The sequence below is a fragment of the Haplochromis burtoni genome, unplaced genomic scaffold (genome assembly GCF_018398535.1).
Source record: "Haplochromis burtoni strain Fernald_Lab_line unplaced genomic scaffold, NCSU_Asbu1 Contig_10, whole genome shotgun sequence".
In the NCBI taxonomy this organism is placed as follows: domain Eukaryota; kingdom Metazoa; phylum Chordata; class Actinopteri; order Cichliformes; family Cichlidae; genus Haplochromis; species Haplochromis burtoni.
In genome coordinates this window covers 1,188,006-1,215,109 of record NW_024582371.1, presented here as the reverse complement: position 1 = coordinate 1,215,109, position 27,104 = coordinate 1,188,006, and the positions used below count along the sequence as shown (strand labels likewise).

Below are 27,104 nucleotides of genomic sequence, written 5' to 3'. Positions count from 1 at the left end.
TGACCCACTGCTACCACTGCTGATGCTAAGCTTTTAAGAGGAGCTTCTCACCTAAACAAAATGTAGCTATTCCAGCAAGAATGATGTTTTAAGCACCTGGCTACCTACCAGTTAAGATAAAATGCCACTTATTTCAGTATCACTTTGTTGATTATATTTATAAGGAGCATACAAAGGCTTCAGCAGGGTTTTGGAAAAAAGAGCAAAGATGGCAATTGACAATTTTAAAAACTGTTACAGATGGGAGTGTTTCCAAGAGAAACAAAATGACCTGGCACATGGAATTACTAAATAATTTTATTTGAAACTTTCAGCTGCAATAAAAACAACACTTACAGGCCACTTTTGAAGCAATATAAATACAGATTCAGTGACTTGAAAGTACTCTAAGGAAGAATATCACAGTGACATGGGGAACACTTAAAGACTTACTTTGTCTCATTTAAAAAAAAAAAGAAAAAAAAACGTCAAATCAAAGGGAAAGTTAAAAATCAATCTCCATCACCCGCGTGTATGACGATTAAAAATGGGTTAATTACTACATCATTCTAAATGACTCTTCAAGCTGGAGTATGCGCTCTGACTTGCCAGAGTCAAAGTAATAAGTAGTTAGTGATTCTGTGGAGGAGATCCAGTCAAGCAGAAATGGACACCTCCTTTTCTGCTTGACTGGCCCCCCATTACATTAAAGGGCGCTGCAGTGAGAGCCGATGAGTGGGCTGGGGTCCTGTATGGGGCCAGAACTTCACTACACTTAGTGCAAGAGAATTGCTTGATCATTACTGCAATATGAGAGATTATTAGAGGCTCAATGACTCCTTCAAGTTGGTGACTTGAATTAACAAGGACGAGGAGAACAGAGGCGGGAGATTACTCCGCTAACAACTACAAATCGACGTGACCTGCGGTGACATTTTTTTCATGACCTAAAAACAACTTGGAAGTCAAAAAGTTACCGATGGCGTGACATAATTCCTCGACTCCTTCCAGTTATGCAACACAGCATTTGGCATTAGAGGCAGTGCCATCAGAAGTCTCCTAACAGCAGAGTAAAGTGACGGTACGTGCAGCCAGCATTAAGCCTCAAGAACAAAAAGTCTGCAGCACAGAGAGAAAGGACTTAGTTTAACAAGGTGTGTGGCAAGAAGGGATGTGGTGCGTCTACGGAAGTGTCAGGGGGTAAAGAGAAGGGAGAGAGCAGTGCTCCTTCTTCTGAAGATGCGCCTCGCTCTCTCACACTGGAGCAAAAGCATGGCCTTTGCACAGGGGCTTATCCTTCTTCGAGTAGAACGTCTTCCCCTCCAGGTTGATTTGGCAGAGCTTTAAAGATGAAAGGAGACACACAAAGTGAGAGAGACGGATTGGGAAACGAGGGCAGAGTAGATATCAGACTTCAACACTGCTGATGTGAATTTACACAGTTTCTAGTGGCCAGAGCAAGCTTTACTTGACTGCATTTGCTTTCAGTTTTCTTCACAGAATGAGAGAGATATAGAGAGTGATAGACTGCAGGTGACAGGCTGAGAGAGAGAGAAAGCTTGAGGTCCAGACATGGAGGCAAATTTTTTTCTCCAGGTACCATTGTACTGGGACAGCTGCGAGATACGGGGGCAAAGAGAGCCCACAAGGAGCTATATCCATCAAAATGACTTACAGCACAGACGAAGCACGTATCGTGCCAGCTGTAGCCCAAGGCCTCCAGAAACCGATCCCCGGCATCAATCTTGAAGTCACAGCCATGGCATTTGGTGCCAAACATCTTCTCATAGTCTGGAGAGGAGGGGGAGGAGGGGTGGCGAGCAGAAGAAATGTAAGATAAGGTGAATATAAGATTACATTTTTAACTCAAAAGAGCTTTTATCGTTGCCCGCATCAGGCCAAGGAATCGCCCCGGCCTCCGCAATCGCCGTTTGTAAACATCGCTTAACCTTTACAGGATCCGTAGAGACTGAAATCCTTTTCCACATCTTTCATCTTTAAAAGAAGAAGTGGAGGCTGTTTGCCGCTCCGAGATGAGCAATCCTCACTACACGCTACACGCAACCACTTAAGGGACTGAACGGTGTAAAATAAAGACGTATAGAGCTGCTTTGATGCCAAATGCCGGCTCCTCTTCTTATTGGCCATTTGATATCTATACTGTTTGTGTTATTGTGTCCACCCACTGTACATTAGTGCCTTTCCAGAGTGTAGGGGTGGGATTAGGATGAGGTGGAAATTGCTCCAGATACTTGACTGGATTTGCCAGTCTCTTTCATCACAAGGACTCGGGGGGGTGCGGGGTGGGGGGGTGTCAGGTTATAATGCTGCTTCTCAAGAGTGAGTGGGTGAGAGCTGTACAATCCCTGAAAGATGCTGAGGCAGCAGAATGTTTATCAGAGCTGAAGGCATTATTCAGAATATGAGTACCCAGGTTCTGGCTTCGCCTCTGATAAAGCAGCAATCCACGTCAGATGCCCCGCTAAGTCATTTATATCATAATAGAAGAGCACGCACCATTCATAAAACCCAATAGGGGTATGTATGAAGTAAACTGGAGCTAAATAGATTACAGCAGATGAAAACATCACACTTTATGATTGACTGCGGCATGTGCCAGGAGACTCTCGATGTAGGTTTCTGCCAAACCCCACAGCAATACTAAAATGTTTGACAAAACGTGTCAGAAATAGTTTGACTTTTACAAAGGAAATAATCACAATTATTTCAGATAGACTGGAGAGGATGCACTGTAGAGAGGAAACAATTTTATCACAAAATGCACGCTACACCTGATTCATGCACTGGCTGAATTTAAAGATTTTGTACCCCGACGTCTATGACGTGGGCCGAGCTGTAGCATCCATTTAAAACGTGCTTTGTGGGTGTCAGCTTGCTCTGTCTCATCTGTGGACTTGAGACCAGTGCAGATTTATAATCGGGCTCGATCCACGTGTGAAGTCACGGGGCGTCTTACATGAGTCGAGATGTTCTCAGTCGGCGCTGGAACTAATTGATCTGCACACTCGGATTTTCAGCACGCTCAGGCAAATGCTATCTGGCTTGGACTCGGGTTTAGAATTAAACTTTTTATTAAAGCACAGGTTTCTGTGGGTGCTTCCATCTGCTCAGCAGAACTGACTACTGTCATTGTTGCAGTTATTAGTAGTTGTAGTAGTAGCAACTGTTCCTTAGAACGACATAAATGCGACTGCTTTTATTTCCAGCAGAGGATTTTTCACCATGGTGACGCCTTTATGTTTTGTGAAGCCTTCAGTGTTGTATTGTTTGAATGAATGAACAGAGTCCTTGAGAGAAAACACAGTCGAACTACACATTTGGTCATGACCGAGGTCTTTATTATAAGTAAACTAACCTTTTCTCACCAGACACGCGAGTCTGGAATCAAACTGTCCTAAAGAGTGATGAAATCGTAAAAGAAAGGCGGACATTTACCATCTTTTGGAGCACAGTTGAAGCACAGACTGCATGTTATGGTTTTTGGATCAGACTCAAACTCAGGATACTGCACGCTCGTATGGTAGCGACTTGTTAATGGTGAAATAGTGATGCCCTAAAGCTTGCCCTGCTTTATCGTCTATTTTACTCTAAATGGAACCATAATTTACAAAGTGAACACTGAGCTGTATTAAATAAGACTTGAAACTAGCAATTCAGAAGAAAAACTCATTAGGAAAGTGGTTACAGAGCTCATTAATCAAGACAGAAGTACACTCATTTTTTCCCATGCACTTCTACAGAAACTGACTTCTTTGTCAAGCTGAGAGACGTCGCCCCCTGCTGGCCTATAGGGGAAATGGATGTGTAAAATCACACTAGCTTCAATTGGAATTCAGCTTTTTATACTAGGTGTGAGTTCACCCCATATTTTACACAACAGAGGACATCATAGCCATCACTACCAATCAGAATAGTTGTATGTATCCTCCCCTGGCCCTTGGAAGACAATCGACTGTGTCACAGCATTGGTGTTGTTTCATGTAGGATGTGAAGCAGTAGCATCAGTTTGTGAATGTGGCTCCAAAAAGAGCCGTTTCGGTCTTTGTTTTTTGTACCTTCTCCAACTCTTACACAATAACCATTTGCATTTAGATTGCTCAGGTATGCAATATAGGAAGTATAGTACGTCTGGACTGCAATGATTCAGTTACTCACCTCTCTCACAGTAGGGTTCACCCTCCTCCATGTAAAAGGCTTGATTCCTGATAGGATTCTTGCAGGCTGCACACTTGAAACACTGAACATGGTAAGTCATCTTCAGTGCATGCATGATTTCCTGATTGGGGGGGGGGGGAGAAAAAGGTTAACTTTTTTAAAAAACTTTGAAACTGCTGTTTTGATTTTGCTGGATACGACAGAAGCTCGTACCCCTATGATCTTCTTTTTGCACTTGGCACAGTTCGGAGCGTATCGGTTATCGTGGCACTTGGTACAATAGACGGCTCCCCTTTCTTCAAAGAAGCCCCCCTCCTCCAGGACCGCCTTACACTGTGAGCATGTAAACTCTTCCGGGTGCCAAGACCGTCCCAGTGCCACCAGGTACCGTCCCCTGGAGAAAAGAAAAAAAAAAAAAAGACTTAGTAACACATAAATAGGGATTTTTTTTTTAAATATAAATTGGCTAAATAATCCAAAGCTTCAACAGAGGACTGAAAAAAAAGATCCAAAGGCACTCAGCAAAAATACACTAGACTGTGTGAAATGTGAGCAAACGCTGAAGACAAATTTTAGGTTTTCCAGAATTTGAGTCTTCACTCAAAAATTAATGAATAAAAGCTCTTTGTTTGCAATGGTGACCAGAATATCAACCAGAGTTTCTTTGTTATTCTGAGTGATAACAAGATGTCTCCACACTCTGTGAAATATGCTGACTGGCTTAATTTGCTGCAGACAGGCAGTGTGTCGCGAATATTAAGAGTCTTAAATTGTCATCTCTAACAGGAGCCTCCAAGGAGCAAACACAGAGAGCCTCGCTCGAGTTAAAAAGAATCTGTACCTGTAAGAATTCCTTTACACATATTTAGTCAATTTGAGAAGTTAATTAAAGATTTTTTGTGGAATAACAAGAAGCCAACAGTGAATATAAAGAAAATGTGGGCCTCTAAAGACATTGGGGGAATGGCCCTCCCAAATGTGAAGTTGTGTAATTTAGCTTTTGAAATGTCAAGACTGGCCAAGCACTGGACAGGTTCGGACTCTGAGCTGAGCTGGATGAAGATCGAACAGGAACTAGTGAGCCCCTTTTACACCCTTGGATGTTCTCTCACAGGGCTCAGCAATTAATGGACAAGACTTTCATAATAACCCAGTGCTTGGGTATTCTAAAGCTGTCTGGGTAGAGGTGCACAAGATGTGTGGAGCATCTCATCTAAGACAACCTTATACCTCGCTATGGAACAACACTGCTGTACAGATTGGGCGAAAAACAGTGTTCTGGAAGGAATGGCTTGTCAAAGGCATACACAGGATAAGTGATCTTTACTCAGGGGCAGTGTTTATGTCATTCGTTGAAATAACCCAAAAATATGGTTTGATAAGAGAAAATAATTTTTGGAAATATTTACAAATAAGGGATTGTATTACCAAAGGAAAATTTACTCAAAGCTCAAATATGGTGGTGGAGTTTTTAGAATTGTCCAGTACAGCACATAGAGCAGCTGTTTTCTACAAACTGTTTAACAATCCAAAAAAAGAGATATGTGAAAACTTGAGGATTATATGGCAGAGAGATCTGAGTTGTGCAATTTCTAAAGAAGACTGGTGTAGAATTTTGTCATTCTCTGATAAATATATAAGAGAGGCCAGGGGTAAATTTACTCAGTATAAATTAATACACAGATGGTACTTCACTCCGTCCAAACTTTATAGAATGGGAATCAGTCCCAGTAATATATGCTGGAAATGTAGTTCAGATCCAGGGACATTTATGCATGCTATTTGGGAATGTGGGAAAGTTTATCCCTTTTGGCAAAAAGTATTGGACAAAATAGGAAGGTGGATTGGTTTGATGATACCCCTGTCACCAAGACTGTGCTTATTAGGGGATCGGTCAGTATTACCTGGGGTTTCAAAATATGACTTTGTGGTTATAAAGGTGGGGGTGATCGCAGCGGCTCGAGTTATTCTCAGTGTATGGAAGGAACCATCTCCTCCAGAATATAATAGGTGGAAAGAAAATATGCTGAAAATGGTGTCGTATGAAAAATTCTTGGCTAGGATTAATGATGATAGGGAGGGTTTTGACAAATCATGGGGACGTGTTTTTGGCTGAGATGGCTGGAATTTATTTGGTCAGGGCAATTATCTTTAGTTAAATTTTATGCTTGCTGCATTGTATGTTTGTGTAGGCACTCAGTAATGGAATACTTAAGAATTGATTTTATTGTCTTTTTTTTTGGTGTACCGTATATATTGAAATACCAATACAAAGTTTACCATATTGCGCTTTTCTTTTCTTTTTTTTTCTGTTTTATGGTGTTAAATGTTAAAAATACGGAGCCCCGCAGGGGACATGGGAGAAAAAAAAAATTAGGGAGAAAAAAAAAAATTAAGACGGACTTTTGCGAGATCTCGCAAAACAAACTCGGATCTCGCAAAACTCCAACAATGGCGGCAGCTACTTAGTTGTAATATTACTCTTTCTGGGTCACAAAATACACTTTTAAGATATTTTGAGGCGTGAATGTAGTTGTGTAAACGTCAGATACCTGCTCGGTTTACAAGACATCACATATTTGCAAAAGAGCTCCGACGTTTTTGGAGATCTGACACCCACTAGCTCGAAGCTAACGGGAGGTCGAGACCTACTACAGCCGGGAGGAACACCGCTTTCCCGGCACATCGTGCCTCGACCTCCCGGTCGGCTTCGAGCTGGCGGCCTCCGAAGAATGCGGCTAAAACTTTTGCGAGATCTCGCAAAAGTCTAGTCTTATTTTTTTCCTATTTTTTTCTCCCATGTCCCCTGCGGGGCTCCGTAAATAAACAAATAAAGACTTTCAATTCAAAAAAAAAAAAAAAAAAAAGAATCAGCCTGTGTGTAGCAGCGGTGCAGCCTCACCTGATGATTTTGTTGCAGGCACCACATATGGGGGTCCTCCCGCTGTCTTCCGGCGCCTGCTGTGCAGCCTGCAGGATGGAACTGCGGCTCTGCATAGGCGTGGGCTGGGCTGGCTTCTGGTGCTGGGTCACGACGGTGCTGACCTTGTCTGGGTGAAAGCGGTCGGCAAAATTGGGGTCCGAGACCCACGGCGGTCGGCAGGAAGGAGCAGAACTCTCTGGTGCGGCGGCGGCACTTGTCGATTCTGCACACCACAAAAAAATCCCATAACAATCCACCCTTCAAACAGATGTCTGTGGTGACAACTTTGAGTGTCGCGTTGTTGCTGCTGTATTGACACTTAAGACTTAGAATCGATTAGCGCAGCCTCTCCCGGAGGCTGCTGGGGCTCTTTTTAACGCATCAGCAGGAGAAGAAACTCACCATCTGGTTTATTTGCTGCTTGGGCCTTGGCAGGTGAGGGAGTTGGCTCAAGGCTGTGGGGAGAAAATGACTAATTAGAAAAGGTAGACATGCGCGCACACACACACACCTAGTAACTATAGTTACTTCTCAATGGATGCCATGTTTGGATATCTCCTGCCATGGCTAAGCTGTCACCATTATGCTGTGCCACGGATTACCTTGTGTGTGAATGATTCCAAGCATCATTATTAATATTAATTGGGATTAACAGGGTAGCGTGGTGCCCCCACCTGTTGTGATCACACATTCTGATTCAGTGTATTAGATTTAACTGAAAGCAGCACAATAATTGAAATTTCACCAGTATCAAAGAGCAACAGTGAGCAGTTTCTATCATGACTCAAAAATCAATCAAGTCGAACGTGATTTCAGCGTCATCGCCCTGCTGTTCAAGAGCCGCAGCCTCTCATGAAAGCATAAGAAACACCAACATCTCCTCAGGCCGGCTGACGTCGCTCAAAGTTAGGCAAAAGTTAGACGACTGGAAACTCAGTCGCTTTCAGATTTGGGTGCGGAAGAGTTTCGCTTAGAGCTTGCATGTGCAGGAGTGTTGAAATAAAGCGTTTTCTACATTTCAAAGATCTGTTACCCGCAGCAAGCGTCACTATATTCAGAAAAAGCTTCAAATCTTGACGGAAGACAGAAAAACAACTTCTGAGACAAGACAGTGAGCTCTGGAGACTTTTATCTTGAGAAAAAGAACCGGGCGGGGATTGTAACAGCACCTTAGGCATCTATCGTGTTTACATCATCAACTGTGCCATCTAAAACACACTAATGAAAGGAGATGAAATCCCCTTTCATTAGCGTAAAGAAAATGAAAGATTGTGAAATCAATTACCCTGCACCAACCTCATCCCATAGTTGTGCCTTTATCAGGTTAAGTCTGTATATGAAAGAATGTTATTTATGTCGCCAAACATAAATACACGAGAAAAAAAAAAAACTGGAGCTACAGAGGCAGAAGTTACAGCTAGGAGCAATCTAGCAAGAAAAAAAAAAAAAAGCCTAAAAGCCGTCTGCCATTTCTGGAATAATAAAGAACATTAAATCCCTTTGCAATACCAAGAATCTGGCTTATAGGACTAGTGACAGTAAGAAAGCTAAATCTTTCTAAATTAAGGATAGCAAGACCTCCTACCATGAGATTTTTGCAAAGAACCCGCAGAAAGAAAGAAAAATGCGTAAGAGGAAGTCAGAAGGCTGGATGAGCAGGATGTCTGCTGATGGAGTCAAACAAAGGACAGAGGCTGTTTCTGCCCGTGTGTGACTCACAGACCATGGGTCAGCTGCCCTCCACTCCACAGACACACTGACAAGCCTCACATCTGGGACCTCACCTAACAACTGACAAAACAAACTCCTATTCAACACCGCTGCCCCGGCTACATTCCCTTGCCAGGCTGCCCGTAGGTGTTGAAAGGCCGATGGCTCGGCTGTCTCGCAACCATGAGGTTTCTTTCTTCTCTCTGCTGCACCTCACTATGATGAATGTTGCAGGTGCAAATTGCACTACACCTCTATGTCGGCTTCTTCCCACCTGGAGCAGCCTAGATTGCGTTATCCTTGACATTTTCCCTGCTTTCAAACCCCCTCCTCCTCCTCCTCCTCCTCCTCCCTGCTCAGCAAGAGGCTTGATATGATGCAGGTGCACATTTTCTCTATCAGAGGTTGTGCAGACGGGATTTTTTTATTTATTTATTTAGCTTTTGACTGGAGCATTTCCTTTCACTTTTCTTGTTCATCCTTTGCAGCTCTGATTTTAGATTCATCTGTACCGGTTTCTCTTTTTTCTCTCCCCCCTTTTTGGGTATCCACTCCTGTGGGATGCATCAACCTGAGCAACGAGGAAAGCAGAGAACTTTGCTGGCAGCTCAGCATCCGGCAAAGGAAATAGCAGGTTTTGATTTTTCATGGAGCAACAAGCCTCTGACATGTGTCACCCCTCCACCCAGTGAGGAGGTAAAGGTGATGCAGCTTTGCAAGAAGTCGAATGTGACTAAAAACCATGTGCGACAGTGGTGGCACATGCCTAGGAGGGCTGAATGAGAAACCTCATTCCTATTGGCTCTTCACATCTAAGCTTTGCACAAAGCTTTCTTCAGTATCTTCCTGCTTACTGTTATTTCTACAGATATAAAGTAATATTTTTACACATTGATTTTTTCCCCCTCTGAAATCCTCTTACAGTTGAAATTTCTCTACAAGTTGATGCTTGACTCGATTAACTTGTCTAATTTAGCACATTGGTCTGGATACATTCCTACTCTAGCTAGTTTTCCACTAATTTTTCTTAATTAGTCACTTAGTAATACCTCCAACTTCACTATACATTAAAACACATTTGTCAGCCATTTCATTTGATACACCTGCTTCTCTTTAATCCAGATAACTAACCAGCCAATCACATGGAAGCACCGGAATGTATTTACCCTTGTAGACATGGTCAGGATGACCCGCTGAAGTTCAAACTGAGCATCAGAAAGAGAAAGAAAGGCAATTTAGATTTCTTTGAATTCATCATGGTCGTTTGTGCTAGACAGCACGGTCTGAGTATTTCAGATCTACCAGAACTTCCCACAAAACCATCTCTGAGGTTTACAGAAGATGGTCTGAAAGATAAAATATCCAGTAAGCAGCAGTTCTCTGCATCAAAAATGTTTTGTTGAAGGCAACAAGCAACTTAAACAGGCACTTTTACAAAAGTATGCACGTGTCGCCAAAAATTGGAAACAAAAGACCGGTAAAATGTTGCCAGGACTGATCAGTCTCTGACTATGCTGCGACATGAAAACATGGATCCATCCAGTCTTGTATCAATGCTTCAGCCGGGTGGTGGCGTAACAGTGTGGAGGACATTTTCTTAGAGGCCTCTAGCACAGCCTACCTGATCATTGTTGCTGACCATGTCCTGTATGAACAAACTATTCATCTTCCGATGGCTCATATCCATCTCAAACTGCTTTCTCCTTGTACTCACACGGCCAGATCACCTGACCTCCAGATCTCAAACCAACAGAGCACCTTCGAGGTGCGATGAAACAGGAGATTCACGTCATAGATTTGCAGCCAAAAGAAAAATCTGCAGCAACTGTGTGATGCTGTCATGTCAGTATGGACCAAGATTTCCCAGGAATGTTTCCAGCACCTTGTTGAGTCTATAAGCACAAAGTAGTAAGGATCTGAAGGAAAACACTGGGTCCAATCAGGTACCAGGAAGGCATTTCCAGTGAGTGTGCTACAAGCTCATTACATAAATCTGCTCTCCTCACTACTGCTGCATTTGTTAAACGAATTATTTGCCAAATTATAAAAACTCTGTCAGTATGTGCTAATAATTTATCTTCGTCTTCCACCTGGGTCTGTGCGCTTCAGACCAATCAAGCTGAATTTTGATGTTTATGGACCAGCGTTGGTTAACCAACCATTTCTCCCTCATAAAGCAGCAGTTATTAATGTTATATAACACCCCTTACATGACATGAGATTTGTTTGGACAGCACGAGAAACAAAGTATAAGCATGAGTCAGATGTGTGAGTGTGAGCACAGCAAAAGGGTTTAAAGCTGTATCCTCAAGCTCTAAATCATCTCATCTGTGGACATTTTTAAATGGGATTTATAGACGTCCTTCACTATAGATGTTATGGATTTTATACATCCAGAAACATTACTACAAGAAATACTACTGATGAAAAGTCATTACCTACCAAACCCATTTGTTTTAGTCTGGTGTCAAAACCTATAGCGCTTCAGGATTACATTTTTTTTTTTTTTTTCGCATTTCAGGAAAATGCAAATAACTCGAGACAGACTTTCCTCACCGTTCATCTCAGCACTTTATAAATGAGTATGCACATTTGTTGGGTTTTTTTATGCCCGAATGCACAACAATTTTCTCTCAGGGGCAATAAAAGTAAACCTTGAACCTGGCTCTTTAAGACATCCCATTAATTCCAACCTGCATAAATACTGAATAAAGCCTCGCTTCTATATAATCACTTTTTGTCCAGCACACAATGAGTAAAGCAATTGTGACTTGGCAGCAGGGGAAAAAAGGAAAGAACTGTTAGAGAGATATGCCCTTGTAAGCTTAAAGTAAACAAGAAAAGAAACACAGAAGGACAGAGAACAAGAGTTGCTTTTTTTTTCCAGATGTTTTATATATTTTTGATGACAGCAGGAAAAAAAAAAAAAGTACAGTTTTTTTTCTTTAAATTGTGCGAGAAGCCTATTAGAAGAGGGGATCAAAACTGAGAACTCTAAAAGATGAAAACTCAATAAATGTAAACAGGCAGCAAAAGAGACAGACAGAGATCAAAAGGAGGGTCTGAACTTCACAATCAAAGAAGAAAGAACAGTGCTTCCCACCGCCGAGACCCCCTCCCCACCTTTCCACCAGTTTACTCCGAGTAACGCAGTGTGAAATGGAAAATAGGGCTACAGACACAATGGTCCACAGTGTTGTCAACAATCATCAAGTCAGAATTTCAGAGGGAGATCTTATGCTTAGGCTCAGTATGCAAGGTTCCACTTTAGGGTTTTGTCATCTAGGATAAGTTTCTTATATTTTTGCCTTTCTTCGCTTCCCCAAATTTCTTTGTCAGTCCATCTGCATCTAAGGAGGTGAATTTGTTAACTGCCAGGAGACAGTCCACTATCTTCGTCGTCTTTATCACGTAGTCGTTGCAGTGTAGCTATCGCTAGCCGGCTCTGGCTGGGCTCTGCGTCCCAGGGCGTCTAGGATGTCGCTCAGGATTTAATATTGAGGGCGCGAGCAGACCTGTCGTGGTGCCAATCCCTCAGACGGGCATAGCGGGGACTCTGAATCTCAGTGAGGAACTTTTCCCTGACCGCAGGCAAAAACAGATATGAAAGAGAGATAGACAGGAAGGAAACAGATTGCAGGGGAGAGAATAAATGAGATGAGAGGGATGGAGCAGAAAAGGGAGTAAAGTGCACAAAGTGAAAAGTTGAAGAAGAAAAAAGCAGAGGGATGTAGTAGTAACATTTATGACATTTAGTACTCTTAAATATAACGATTAGAAAAGTATGGAAACAGAAGGAACCTGCTAATCTACTAATTAAAATAAAAGGGGACTTTTGAGGAACATAGCATACTGCTGCTGCATGCACCAAGGTAATTGGACGATGGCTCCAGTTATGTAGAAATCAGAAATTAAAATACTATCAAATCTTCCCATCTGCATTTTAGCAACACAGCAAAAAAGTTAATATGTTATGCTACTGAGCAGACTCAAAACAACAACAAAACCACACTATGAACAAAAACACACCGGGCATGCTGATGTTCAAAGCAGCAAAATTATGGTTGCTATATCTGTACAACGCCACCATGGATCGTACAGTCAGGATGTGCAGACTTTTAGCTTTAATTCAACGAGTTTAACAGACACTGATCAGAAACCTTTTTTTTCATTATTAATTAGTGCTGTCGCGTTAATCTCGTTAAAATGACGTTAACGCCATAACCGCAGATCTCCGTTAGCAATTTAGCGGGAATCGCCCCGTGAGTGGGGCTGGACGGTGCTAACGCGTTAACGAGCTAACTGCGCTAACCCGTTGACACCTGGCTAACGGAGATTTGCAGCGTTAATGCGGTTGTGACATTAACATCATTTTAACGAGATTAACGCTAAAAATCACTAATATAAATATAATGCCTCAGTACCATCCCTTTACAGGCCCAATTTAGGTATGTGTACAAATTGGGAAGCATCATTTTTAAGGCAGGATCTGGAAACCATAAACATCCCCGAATACCACGTTTCCGCCTTTGAGATTCTTTTCTGGGCCTTTACTACAACTGCCTTCAGTCGCTGCAGCTTTGTGGGGTTTTCTACTTTTAGTTTCGTCTACGTTTAGCCGAGGTCAGGTGACCTAACTTGGCCATTCATGAACAGTTATGCAGCATTTGACTGAATCTCAGCAGAAAACACAGCTCTGCGCACATAAATTGTATCCTGCTACTTTCTAATGAGTAAACTCACATTTATAATGATGATCCCATCTCACTGTAAACATTGCAAAAAGTCTAATTATTGAATGATCAGTGTAATGATTCTGTTAAACCAGTTTAAGTTGATCTTCAGGTCTACACTTAAATCAGATCCGTCTTGTTTTTATTCAATGTGGTGGTACACAGAGGCAGAGCTGCACGATTTAAACTACACTGACAGGAGAGGGTTTTTTTGTTCCTTTTCTTTTTTCAAAGTAACTGCCAAGCTGAGGCTTCCACATATGCAAGTGTACAAACACAAACACGTGACCGGTCACATTAATGACAATCCGTTTACCTGGACCTCTTCATGTTTTCATCATCTGGGTCCTGCACTGAGAGATCCAGGAGAGACACACATCAGAATGCCTCACTAATACAAATGTTGACACACACCTCAGAATAAGTAATGATATTCCTTATATTTAGCTATGCAGTTTCTTCCTTTGTCAGACTGGTTACAGTCAGGGTAGAAAAAACAAAAACATGTCAGTGAAAACACCAGCCACCTCTCTTCAGCTGAAAAATGAAGAAACCCCTCATCCACCTTTTCTATGTCACTCATTCTTGCTGTCACACTCAGTCCCAGAGATCAAATCACATCAACCGTTTAGTAACAGCCCCCCATCCTACACCTTATCTTGACTAACAGAGAGGCCCACCCCTCAAACCCATTACTCTCTGCTGTAACAGTCCATCACTTCTGTCTTAGGCCCTGACTTACTGAAGTCGGTGCCTGTGAGCTGAGCCAGGATGCGGAAGGAACGAGACTGGGTGGTGCCAGTGCGGGGCTGCCAGTCCTCAGTGTCCTCAATCAGCCTCTTCTTGCTGCGGTCGTTGGGAATAAAACAGGGGATGCTCTCCACCCTGAGGCCGTGCCTGCCGCGCACACACACCCAGCAGCAGGAGCAGGAGCACACAGCAGGTGTGGTTAACACAATCACATCCAGGGACTACCCACTCACACAAACGCATGGAGGAACGCTTAGTATCAGAGTCACGCAATAACAGCACTAATGGACACCCATTACTAAGATTTCTCATGGGGACACGGCAGAAGCTCATAAACGGAAGATACTCATAACTGTCATTAGAATCAGCGCAAGAAAAGCCACTTCACTTCACTTCTGGCTTTATGTGAAGAGGAAAAAAGCTAAAAGGAGAGGCATTTATTTTTCATAAACAACTTAATCACTCAAATGAAATGCTTTTTAAGCTGCTCATTTTAAGCACAGCTGTAGGTCAACTGCAGCATGCGTTCGTAAACAAGCGAGAGAAATATCAAAAGACACAGTCATTAATGAACTGCCATCCTCACTCTGTAAACACAGTCACTCAGTCTAACAAAAGGGCATCAGCATTTTCTCGCTTTTACATAAACAGCCAGATTAGCCTACAAAGCCGACCGCACAGCCACCATGCAGCTGCCCCTTACTTGGACTGTTGGTAGATATCATCATAGTAAGTTGCTTCACCCCTGTGGATTAGACCAAAGAGCACGTAAACACTAGGCTCGTGAAGTTACCATAGGAACGAGAAGATGGAAGGCGATATTTGACAATATTTCTTATTTTGCACAGACTGCAATCTAATAAGAAATAGTTTAACTGTGAAGTAGGAGATAAACTGCAACTTCATTCTCCTTTTTGGGGTCTCTGACTTTAAGGCTAATTAAAAATGTGCACAATATTCGTCTCGCATTCTTCTTTTAAATTAAGTTATCCTAATACAATAGTTTTGTGAAGTCACACCCAGTAAAGACATGCAACCGAACTACTATCAGGCTGTGCACAGCTTTGTCATGAGACAAAGTGTGAATGCCAATTTATAAAAGTGTATATATACACACACACACACACACACACTTGACTGCAAATGAAAACAAGAAAAGAAACATACTAACTTGTAATGAGCTTCCATCTGTGGAGTTAAAAGAAAAGAGTGGGAAAAAGGTTAGAGTTAAGATTTCAGGGGGAGGAGAAACTGAGCACGTCTATACACGACTAAGGTTTCACACAACAGACGATCAAAAACATTGCAAAATGCAGAAACCATGCGAGAGGTGTGTAGAGATATGCTGCTATTGTCAGCAGGCTCTGTGAGAGGAGGAAGAAGGACGGCATTGTTTGACTGTCAAATCATCCATTGTCACCCTGACCCAAAAGGACTCAGCAGACTGGCACAAAACATTTGCTTTCCTGCTCCTCTCATCCCCGTACACAAACGCCTCACAGAGGTACGTACACGGCTGTAGCCTTTTGAAAGGAAAATTAAACCTAATTTCTGTGCCATTGGGCCTCATTCACGGGCAACAGGAGCACAAGAGGGATCTGCTCATCATAAATGCTACAGCAGTGACGTATTACTGGTAACTCTGTCCAAACAACACAATGCTAAACCTGTTCTAACACGTCGGGCTTAGACAGCTTTTTGGATCCAACTATTAACTGTGGAGAATCAAAGAATAGATGACGTCCTCACCAGATTAACCTGGTGGTTTTGATTACGCTCAACTCTTTTCAAACATGACAAGAGGAATTAGTGTTGCAGAGTAACAAGAAAAGTTGATTTTACAAAGAAGAAGAAGAAAAGCAGAGCAGGAAAAGCTTGGGAAACCAACAGAATGTATGAGGCTAAATACAGCAACAGACCACATCTCACCAGCGGCTGGAGACGGAGCGCTGCCATGACCCAAATTAAAAGGAACTGGACCGGCCTATCCTTACAGACCATTTCATGCCAAACTTCTACTTTCCGGATCATTTAAAACACATTTCTTGCAGGAATACTTGGGAAAAAAAAATATTAAAAACTCAGCGGGTTAAAGAAAGAAGAAAAAAAAAGCAATGAACATTTCAAGGTCAAAGGCTCACTTTTACAGCAAACTACATCAAATTGTTTCTGGGAATCTGCGTCTCAGGCGGTACAGCAGATTATCCCGTAAATGCAGAGGCCGGCTATTCCACGTACCGAAGTGTCCTTGAGCAGGACTCGGTGACAGCTCGATCAGCATTAGCGTGTGAGATTTGTGCATCAGAATCATAATGTCAAGCGCCACACTGCATCTGTCGAACATTACATATTTCATTCTGCTAACTGTAGATGCAAGAGACGAGTAATAATCACGCTCGATCAATAACCCATCTGCTGAAATGGAAAATCTGTTATAAGAAAGAAATGATTTTGCAAGAAATATTTCGCATCTTCTTTTCAGGTCCCACTATTAAAAACAACATCAATGCTTTTCTCTCCCACACATTACACCGACTTGCAATCATTTCCTAAAGACTCACCTCCACTGTCGATTACTCATTCTAATCTATACTCGAATCCAGCCTTAAACAAAGTCTTTGTATAAATCTTAAAGATTTAAATCATGATGTTCGTTTTTTTCCCCGTCCTAAGGTTAGAGAAGACGTAAAAAGGAAAGTGACTGAGTAAACAGATTAAGTTAAACACACAAAATGAGGATGACGGGAACAAAGATTAAACAATGCAGAAAAAGAAAAAACTCGTGACAGGATCTACAGTCTCCAAAGAACACAGAGTTTAACATGGCTGTGAAACTGTGACTGATTATTGGCACATATAACCAATCCCAATACTTCTCTGTCATCTTGATAGATTTCACTGCAGCTCTCTTTCATCCACAGCTGGAACTGCATATTTCAGCTAAACATTTCCTGCTATACAAACACCACCAGACTTAATCAGGACACAATCTACAACAGCAACTACTACTGCTGCGTTTAGCATTAGCCTAGGTTTAGACAAATTATTGGCACAGTTAATAATTGGATTTCCACAGTGAGTCAGCTTGCATTTGCTCTCCTCCCTTTTCTCTAACGTGCCCTAAAAGAAAATGTAAAAAATCTGTGACTTCACTTTGGCACCACACCGCAGCACTGATTGGACTAAATTCTTTAAATTCCTAAAGGCATTATTTTCTTTTTAAGTTTAAAACAAGAATAATGAGACGTCAGAAAAATGCCATTAAAACCACATTAGTCACGTTGCGGTTCCAATGGTAATAGCGTTTATTCATCCACCTACCCATTCTGTGGCTGGGGTGTACTGGCATGCCCCTGTGAGCGCGGGGTGTTGAGTTTAGGAGAGTAGGCCACAGGTTTAATAGCAGGTCCTGAGTTGGCACTAGCACCACCTGCTGCAAATGGCCTCGCCATCTTGTTAATGGTCGTGCTCGGGGCAAAGGAGTACTTTGGCGGAACAGAAGCTGTAGCAAGCGAGTCCTGTGAGGGTGTGGGAGAAGGAGACAATGCAGCACAGTGCACGACATGCAGTTAGACGTTTGTGACACGCACAGAGAACTCCATCTGCCGTCGCACAAGCCCAAGCTTTTCCAGCGCAGTCCCAATATTTCATTATAGCAAAAAGATTACTCTGTACTGCGACGGCGGCTCTGTCAAAAGCCTCCGGGCTTTTCTCTACACATGGAAAAAAAAAATGCTTAAGAAGTGTGAACACAGATTTTATTTGTGTTGGCAGTCGGCCAATTGCTGGCCAATGTAATCTGCTACTGCTGCTAAAATGAAAATGCTCAAATTGTCGTCTATAACTGACGTGTCTCACTAATGAGATTTCCTCTTTGAGTATTGTGCATGGACTGCAGCAAGAAAATAAACAACTATTAAAATAGAACAGTGACTCTGCGTTTGTGTCATGTGCCGGCTGCTTTTCTAAAAACCGTTCAGTTTGATCAGCTGGCCGGGCGACTCCACAGTCTTAAAGCGTCAGTATTTATCTGGCATCAGGGACTGTGCGGGAAATTCCAAATGCATCAGCGACAACTGCCCAGCAAACTGCTAATTTTGCAACCTGCTGATGCTTGGCTAATGCAGAGTGCATGGACTCTGTGAGAGCTTGACAAGGCAGGTGATTCAGATGAAATTGAAGAACACAAAGTGACACGAAAAACTGTGAGTAACAATTAAGTTGGAATTTAACTGTCACAGCACAGCACACCATGCCAAACCATCCAGAGTGTCCACGCTGAGGTGAGCTCGGCGAGTCAGATAAATGCAGGCTTACCTTCTGGTCTCCACCCGCTTTGGAGGGTCTAAAGAGAAAGAGGGGGGGAAAAAAAAAATCAACACGTCAGAAAAAATGTGCTTATTGTTCATTATATTTCCACTAGTTTTACTTCAAATTATCGTAAGAGGTAACTTGGAAAAATGTGTTTAATTTTTTACAGTTTGTGTGCTGTACTTTGTTTTAACATTCACAAAGAAAAAAGAAAAAAAGGATTTTCATTTTAATAAACTTATTAAGAGAGCTGAGAATACAGCGGGTCAATCAGTCCTGTTCAGGTCTTAAAGCTTCTCCCAGGATTAACATCCCTGCGGTGTCCCCCGCCCCCGACAGAGCACACGATTATTAGAATATATCTTTACGCATTAAACATGGAGGCGGCCGGCTTTACACTTCTGTTTCCTCCTGAAATAATTGAACATAAATCACCGCCACCCTTTGACCAGCGCTTACACGCTGCACAAAGCTCAAATAGGGTTAAGCCAGAATGAATCCACCCTGCAGTTACTCATTGTTTGAGGCTATAATCACCAACAAAAACAATGGGCCGCGCTTCCTGTGACACAGAAAATAATAACCGCTCATGCTGTTGCCTGCTCAGCCGCTAATAGAGCAGTGTTTAAGACAGAATGACAACAGGGCTGAGCAGATAGACAGGGCAGCGAGGGGAAGGCATACTGACATGTCTGCTCATGTCACATTTCTGGAAGACAAATCGATGTGACACAGTGCTTGAGCTCACCTTAGCTAGGCTGACAAGTTAATGAGACACATTTGAAATCTGGGACACGGGGAATCCGTGCCATGACCCTTTTGTTACCGCGTTTAATTTGGCAAGGTGGACTAAAATGAAGAAATATGGAGATGATTTCATCTGTGTTTTTGGAAGAAATCAGTTTGCTTGTGCTGAAACCGAATACGCACGGTGTATGAGATCATTTCCCACCTCATTTCATGGGTCACTTATCTTAGCTGATGCACGTTTAGCTTTCAAGCTGATCTTAGATAAAGTTAGAAATAACAAAAACCTCCCATGATACTGTAATCAACTTTGCACACTTCACCAACATTCTCCAAACAAGCCTCCAGTCCAGCGGCCGGCTAAAATATGAGTCGAATGTGTCCCCGTGGATGCTGTGGGATGTTTTTCCTGTGAAGGTGAAACTCTACTGGACATATTTTTTGGAGGATTCCAGTCCCCATAAAAAGGCTCAGGATAAAGCTAAAACCTTTTCTATTAAACAAGATGATCATTGGTGTCGAACAAAATGAGACGCCAAACCAAACAATAGACCGTATCTCATCATCGCGCAGCTGTCCTCCTCTCTAGGCATAAAAAGAAACCGTGGATGGCAGCCAAGATACGAATAAATAAGACTGACAATAGCTCGTCTCTGAAAAGTGTTTCAGGAAAACAATATTTGCTTGTCTTACAATATAATAACAATCGGACGGGGTGAGATGAAGAGAGGAGACTGGGGAGTCATGGGAAGAAGAATGTGAAATGTTTACAAAAGCCGGACTCCACAAGGAGACGAGAAATGGAGGAGGAAAAACCACAGAGTGCAAGAAAAGTAAACACGCTGACCTGTTACTGTTCTGTCGAAATATTACACCATTTCCTGCGAAGCCACATTTTTAAATTAAACAGATATTTTTCAAATACAAAGCAACGTTATATTTTGACATCCATATCCACAGTGCAATACTGCTTACATTCACCGGCCACTTTATTAGGCACACCTGTTCAACCGCACCATAATGCAAATATCTAATTAGCCAATCAGACGGCGACAACTTGGTACATATGGGCATGTAGACACGGTCAAAACGACCTGTTGGAGTTAAAACCGAGCACCAAAAAGGTGATTTAAGTGACTTTGAAAGCAGAAAGAGAAAATATCCACTGAGCAGCAGTGTAGACATCGTGAATGTGCAGCCAAAAAAAAAAAAAGTATTCCAGAAACTGTGTGATGGCATCATGTCAATATGGAGCAAAATCTGAGGAATGTGTCCAGCACCTTGTTGAACCATGAACTATTGTTCAAGGCATATCTGGCCCAACCCAGTACGATCAAAGTATACCAAATAAAGTGCCAGGAGAATGTAATGTACACTATAATTTAATGAATGATAAGACTGATCTGATAACACATCAACAGGATGTAGCAAGTCTTTTTATTCCTGGACATTATACCCCAATTTAAGTGGTTGTCCAATTAAGGAAAGAGAGCTTAAAATGCTTAGAAATACAGGTTAATGTCCAGCAACACGCTGATCAACATTATAAAAAGGGAAACAAGAGCGGGAAAGCCAAGTACCCAAATCTATTATGTTGTACGAATGCAAGAAAACCTGGAATATTTGAAACAATATGTCATAAACATATCTCCAAATCTCCCTTCTATTCATTCACGTAATGGCTCTGCCTTCTGAGCAGCCTGATAAATGACCTGTGGCTGCTCGGATTCAACTAAACGCACAAAGAAGATTTGTAAGAATTAAAGAGTCGAGTCTCTTGGTAGGAACAATAAAGCGAAGACGTTAACACAGCCATTTTCATCTTACTTATGAGGATCACAAAATCAAAATGAGTCCCATGACAGCAGCCGGCCCATCGTTGTTACTTAACAAGTCAATACTTCTCATTTTCTGAAGGTTTTAGGTCCTTGAATGATTACGTTTGATCCTTCATTGGGAGGGATTTTTTTCCCCCCCACCTTCCCCTCGCTCTCTTATAATTAAGCTCTTGATGAAACATTCTGGCTTCGACTCTACTGAGAGACTTTGTCAAGTATTTCTGGCAGGAAGTATGTGAGCAGGTATAAGTGCTGCCTATAGAAGGTTACGCAGTGCTAATTAAAAATTACTGAAGCAAAATAAAAAGATTTTCTTGCCGCACATTTAACAACAAAGTGTTGCATCTGAAAAAAATAAAAGTTTCTCTAATTTCATTATGGAACTGAGGCAAGTATGGTGCCCAAGGTTCCTCTGAAGATGGTGTATTTGAACAGAACAAAGGCCGGTACATCCACCCGACGGCACTCATCGCTGCGTTTCCTTCTTTATGATGTGAAGGACAGAATATTACTGTTAGAAGTAAGCCAGGACGGATTCAGACAGGCTGTACCTCTGCCAAATCCACGACATTCCCCTGCTTTAATAAGTGAGAATGGCGCACCTAGCATTACTATTAAAATACATGCAGTGAATAATTCATTTGTATCAAGTTTAATTTCAGACCGACAGGCACAAAGTTAGTCTTTTAAACTGCCTGCAAGCAAAAAGGCCATCATATTTTAATAGGGTGAAGTCAAGGCTGAAGTCTCTTATGAATGAGGCTGGTAATGAGGCCGTTTATTTCAAAAAAATAAAATAAAAAAAAAAGCTTCGAATTGAGCACCTGAATACGGCTTCCACAACCCCAATTCTGTGAATCCAAGTGCAGCAGAAATGTCATAGCATTTCAATTGAATACACATGTGGAAAAAACAAAATGCCAGAATTCAATGTTGCTGAGAAGAAAGGAAGGAAAAAAAAGAAAAAAGAAAAGAAAAAAGGATCAAATCCTTTATAAATGTGCCTGAAGGTTTTCTTTGTTCGATGCTAATGAAATCTTCTGAATTATTCTCCAGATATCCTGTTAACTCCTCATTAATATCACCTTTCTGCCAATAAATATTTACTTTGCTTTATTTGAGCCGTGCCCGAATCTAAAAACCAATTTAAAATCCGTCACGTTGGATCAAGTTTCACTCAAAGTATGTCGTCCTATTTTGTCAAAGTAAGGATGAAATCGGGCATTTGTTTTGTGGGGATTTGTGCTTCTGTTTGAATGAGATAAGCGTATCATTTCGTTACATCGCGCGATGTCGGACGGCTAACCTGCTGAGGGTGAGGGTGAGGGAGCCTGACGCTTCTCTGATCTTGTTTTGTGCCTCCACGTGGGTCATCTCCTCTGCGTTGGCGTCACCGATCGCCACCACCCAGTCTCCAACATCGATGGCAGCCTGAGCTGCCTTTCCACCCGGCGTCAGCTGGAGGATAAGAAACAAATTCAGACAGGAGGTTAGACAGCTATGGTAATGTGAAGCGTACATGGTAACATCAAGGCAGAGAGGACTGTTTCTGTCCGTGTTCAGACAGCAGTACCTTGTGAATGCCTTGCGCTACCATGACACACCAAATATCCCTGTAAAGATAACCTTCTCCTCCTTCTGAAACCATTTGAGTTTCCCATCTAGCACAAACGTTAATGGAGTTACAATCATTTAAAGGTGCTTGTAAAATGGGACCGCAAGTGGGCCGGTGGTAAACAAAGGGTTAATGTGAGAAACAGAAGAGCCGTTTAAAACAGTGTGTCTCAGTTTTTCTACATAAAAAAGAAAAACTGCTGTAATAAATGACAGAAATCTATCAGCATGACTCTCTGGGCTTAAACTGTAACAAATAAATGTGTAAAATTACTGAAGAAGGAAAAAACCTTTCATTTAAAACAGGGGAGCTTTTTCTCAGTAGGAAAAGCCCTCCTTCAGATTTTACAGGGACCATCTAGTGGGCCACATTGAAGTCTTTGCTGGGCCTATTCTGGCCCCTATGCCTTATGTTTGACACCCCTGCTTTAGAGAGCATTTTAAGTTTGCTTTTAGAGATAACGTCAAAGAAAGCTTAATAAATCCCCCTTTAAAGATCGAGCTGTGTGACTTCCATGTTCAGCTCAGCCCCCCTTCACGCATGTCAAATAAAAACAACAACCTAAACATAAAAAGTACTAACAGGCTGCTTTAGTATGCCACTTTCTAGCCTTAACTCTGAACGCTTTACGTCGTGAGCCACATTCAGACACACACACACACACACACACACTTAGACAGCGCTTTATGCATCTCACACATGCTGACGCATTGGGGGCAATTTGGTGTTCAGTATCTTGCCCCAGGACATCTCAACAAGCAGCTCAGAAAAACCCAGGAATCCAACCTTCAACTTCGTGATTAGTGACAACCCCCTACACCTCCTGAGCCAAAACTGATTTTGCTGTGTTGATCATTAAAACTCGATGATCCGCTCACAGAGTCTGCGCTTCTGGGTCCATTTCACCAGCAGAGACAGGCATTATGGGTCATCATGACGGTATCAGTCAGCAGCTTATGATTTACCGCAGACTGCCAGAGACATACTTGATAGCTGCAGACAAGGACCGCGTGTTACCAATAGTCACATCATTTACTGGAAAGAACCATCTACCTTTTCCCACGCAGGCAGGTAAATCACTTACTGACAGGAGTATGACATCATCCTCTCGGGCTGTCACACAGAACGCGGGCTTATTGAGTCAGAGCTTGAGTCAAGGATATGGTCCTGTTACAACAGGAAAAACTTGACAGAGTTTAGAGAGGCAGTAATGGTATTCTACGTGTGCACGGCGCGTCTGGCAACACCTCTACGGAAGAGAGATGACCCGCCGTGTTCAGTAAAGGCTTAGTCAGCTTTTCCAATGGAAAGACGCGTCATATTCTAAATAAATGAAGAACCAAGTGTTTAGCGTTAGATAAGTGAGGGAGTGCCAAGATTTGTAACAAAGAATAAAAAAAGGCCCCACAAGGGTTACTCTCTGATGTCATGGATCCCTGTAAATGTTAGCTCATCAAAAGCTCAGAGGAGTGGTGCAATCAATAGCTTTCTGGCATGTTCGGCTAAGCTGTCGCACTCGCCGCTTTGATTGCACGCTTTAAACATAAACAGCGATGTCGGTGGGGGTGGGGTGTAAATATGCATCATAAACAGATGACGGTTAAGGCTGAAAAAATGACTGCGCCCCACAAAGACAACGCAAGTTAAAGCCAGTCTGGCATCAAAACACGGCAAAGCTAAAAATAGGAAGACATGCATTCCTAAGGGGCAATCCGAGTTACACTTATTTTACAGCCAAGTTCAAGCATCACTTTAATTGCCTTTGATTTTCACTCACTGGAAGCAATTAGAGGGGTTAAGAAAGATTTTTCTTAGTTTAGAAAGAACTTCAAAAAAGGCCTTTAACAGCTTACATTAGGGAAAAACAACTGTGACATGTGACGTGTTCGGAAAAAAGGGCCACATCCTGGCATAATGCCATGGAGGTTCACTACAGAGAGCTGCAGTCCTGCTTCCCTGCTACACTGCGTAGTAAAACTCCAGCATCTCGTCGCTGTGCCAGAGCAAAACAATTATTTGATTACTGTTAAACAGCATGTCCTTTTAGTTTTTGGCCACAGAAAAGCTGGCAAAGCCACTTGGGAGCTGTATCTTTAATCTCCCTTAAATCAAAAGGGGTTTTAAAATGTTAACCAACACAGTAAATACCCACGAACCATAGAATATGGACAGAAAACCCCAGGAATTTTGGAAGCTTTTAACAACAAAGCTCCTAACAAGGGGTATATTAAGAAATTAAGGAAGCCCATACAACGGAAAAGCCAGCAGCTTTCCCCAACCAACAACTACAAAGCAATAAATGGCCATCTTCTTTAACCCTAGAACTCTAAGGTTGGGGATTTTTACCCACGTGATTACAGTCATGTGATTATCATGAAGCTCACTTAGTGGTAATTTCCAGGAGAATTCATATGATGGTCAGAGTTTAGGGTCATTTGGCCATTTCCCCTCTCAAATAAAAACAAAAATGAATCCATCTCCGACAACTGTCAGCGATGCAGGACAACTGTGCCTTGACTAGACGAGGCTCGCGTATCCCAGGAATGGGTGGACCGACTTCCATTAAGTCCATAATTTGTCTCTAATTAGAGCCTTTTTATAGTGTCGCCACATAATACATTTTTTCCATTTTATAGGGGGAAATAAAACAAGAGTACTTCGATTCACCATGCTGATGTGAAAAATGTTTTATCGGGTAAAATATATTACTGACTTTAGTGATAGTGTTACAAAACTGCCTGCAGGTGTTCTAGGGACAGCGGTCCCCAACCCCTGGGCCACGGACCGGAGTCGTTTGGTACTGGGCCGCAAGAGTTGTGGCTTTATGGTTTTCAGGGTTTTTAATCGTTATTTTTTTAAATGTTTTTATCGTCAACTCTGTTTCCCTGGGTCTTTTCCCATGTGTTATGAATAAATCTTCCTTTTTTTGGTACCTATACTGGTTTTATTTTGTTGTATTTATCCACGACACCTTAAAGGCCGGTCTGTGAAAATATGGTCAGACATAAACCGGTCCGTGGCGCAAAAAAGGTTGGGGACCGCTGTTCTAGGAGGAATAAAAAGAACCAATGACATTGTTCGGGAGGGTCATGGTGCTCCTCCTGAACTGGTTTTGCTTTTAAAAAGATGATGTAGATAAAGTTCTAACGCTGTGGACTGCATTAGGTGAATGTGTGTGTGTGAGAGAGAGTTGGTTATTGATGGACACGGACACCTGTGCTTCTGGCTCAGGTTCAGAGTGCAGCTGCTCCCTTACTTGAGAGGGCAGCAGTTAAAGTTGCTGTGCTCAGACCTTCGGTTGGTGGGGGGCAGACAGAAACCCTACACCCACCTCGTTCACTTTGCAGCAGTTTGTCAATACAGTTAACGTCAGTAGAAAACATGTTCTCCGCACTCCACTGTTCCCCACAACAGCCCGGGCGCGGCACAAAGACGGCTGCGGGACAAGGCCAGCTCTTATCATATACGTTTATTTACGCTCTACGTGTTACACGTGATTTTGTGCAAATGCGATCATGCCAATGACACGACGTTTCTGCAGCTTCAAGTATTTGCAACTGCGAGGCTAGCCGAAGAGTTGGTAGCCAGTTTCAAGGCTTTTTGGCAGAGCAGCAAAGCTGTTTTGGAATGCTATTGAATTTCAAAGCATTCGCCAGCCTCTCAAAATGCAGCTTTTTGAATTCAACTTTGAAGTTCTTTCCTTGGGTAACCTCACAGGTGATCCAGGGCCCCCCACACTTGCTCTCAGCCTTTCTTTTTTTTGGTTAAACTAATAATGCCCTCAAGTTTATCTGCAACTTCTGATATACTGACTGTGTAACTCTGCACCAGCTCACTTTTATTCTTTCCAGGGCTATTTGGAGGCCAAGAGACAGTCTGTCCTTACATCACTCACTCAAAAACACACACACAGAGCACAGCTGATGCCAAGCCATAAATATCACTCTGAGAAATGGAAACTCAAACCTGTAAGTATGTGGTCACCCACCAAACATGACTGCAACTGAACACCTAGTACCAACTCACCTTAAAAACACTGCATCATAAGACATTTATTTATCCAACTAGGAGAAATGCCCCCTGCAGCCGATGTATCAGCAAGCTCTGAATTATTAAATCACCCCTCTAACAAGGCCTCTCTTCCCGGAGTTTGTGTGAGAGTGAGAAAGAAAGAGGAGTGTTTAAGAAGATACGAGAGATAAAGCAACAGATGGCCTACTAGTCAGACTGGGACACAGAAACCGGAATATAAGAGCCGATGACTCATCCAGCTGTGGTGGTGGATGGGTGTTGGAGAGACTGTTATAAATCTCTCTACTTGC

At 42.3% G+C, this 27,104-nt stretch overlaps 1 protein-coding gene across 3 annotated transcripts in view; it reads right to left on the bottom strand.

Moving 5' to 3' along the window:
* Positions 1-279: 279 nt before the first annotated feature.
* Positions 280-27,104, bottom strand: part of pdlim7 (PDZ and LIM domain 7) — a 32,885-nt gene continuing 6,060 nt past the window's right edge. For all 3 annotated transcript variants that reach the window (XM_042228868.1, XM_042228869.1, XM_042228873.1), the window contains exons 3-11: positions 22,474-22,625; positions 18,589-18,616; positions 17,593-17,789; positions 7,481-7,533; positions 7,058-7,301; positions 4,369-4,549; positions 4,156-4,276; positions 1,655-1,770; positions 280-1,320 (exon numbers count right to left, since the gene is read on the bottom strand). In XM_042228868.1, the coding sequence (XP_042084802.1) occupies positions 1,234-1,320; positions 1,655-1,770; positions 4,156-4,276; positions 4,369-4,549; positions 7,058-7,301; positions 7,481-7,533; positions 17,593-17,789; positions 18,589-18,616; positions 22,474-22,625 (1,179 nt within the window). In that variant the 3' untranslated portion in view covers positions 280-1,233. The remainder of the gene's footprint in view (positions 1,321-1,654; positions 1,771-4,155; positions 4,277-4,368; positions 4,550-7,057; positions 7,302-7,480; positions 7,534-17,592; positions 17,790-18,588; positions 18,617-22,473; positions 22,626-27,104) is intronic.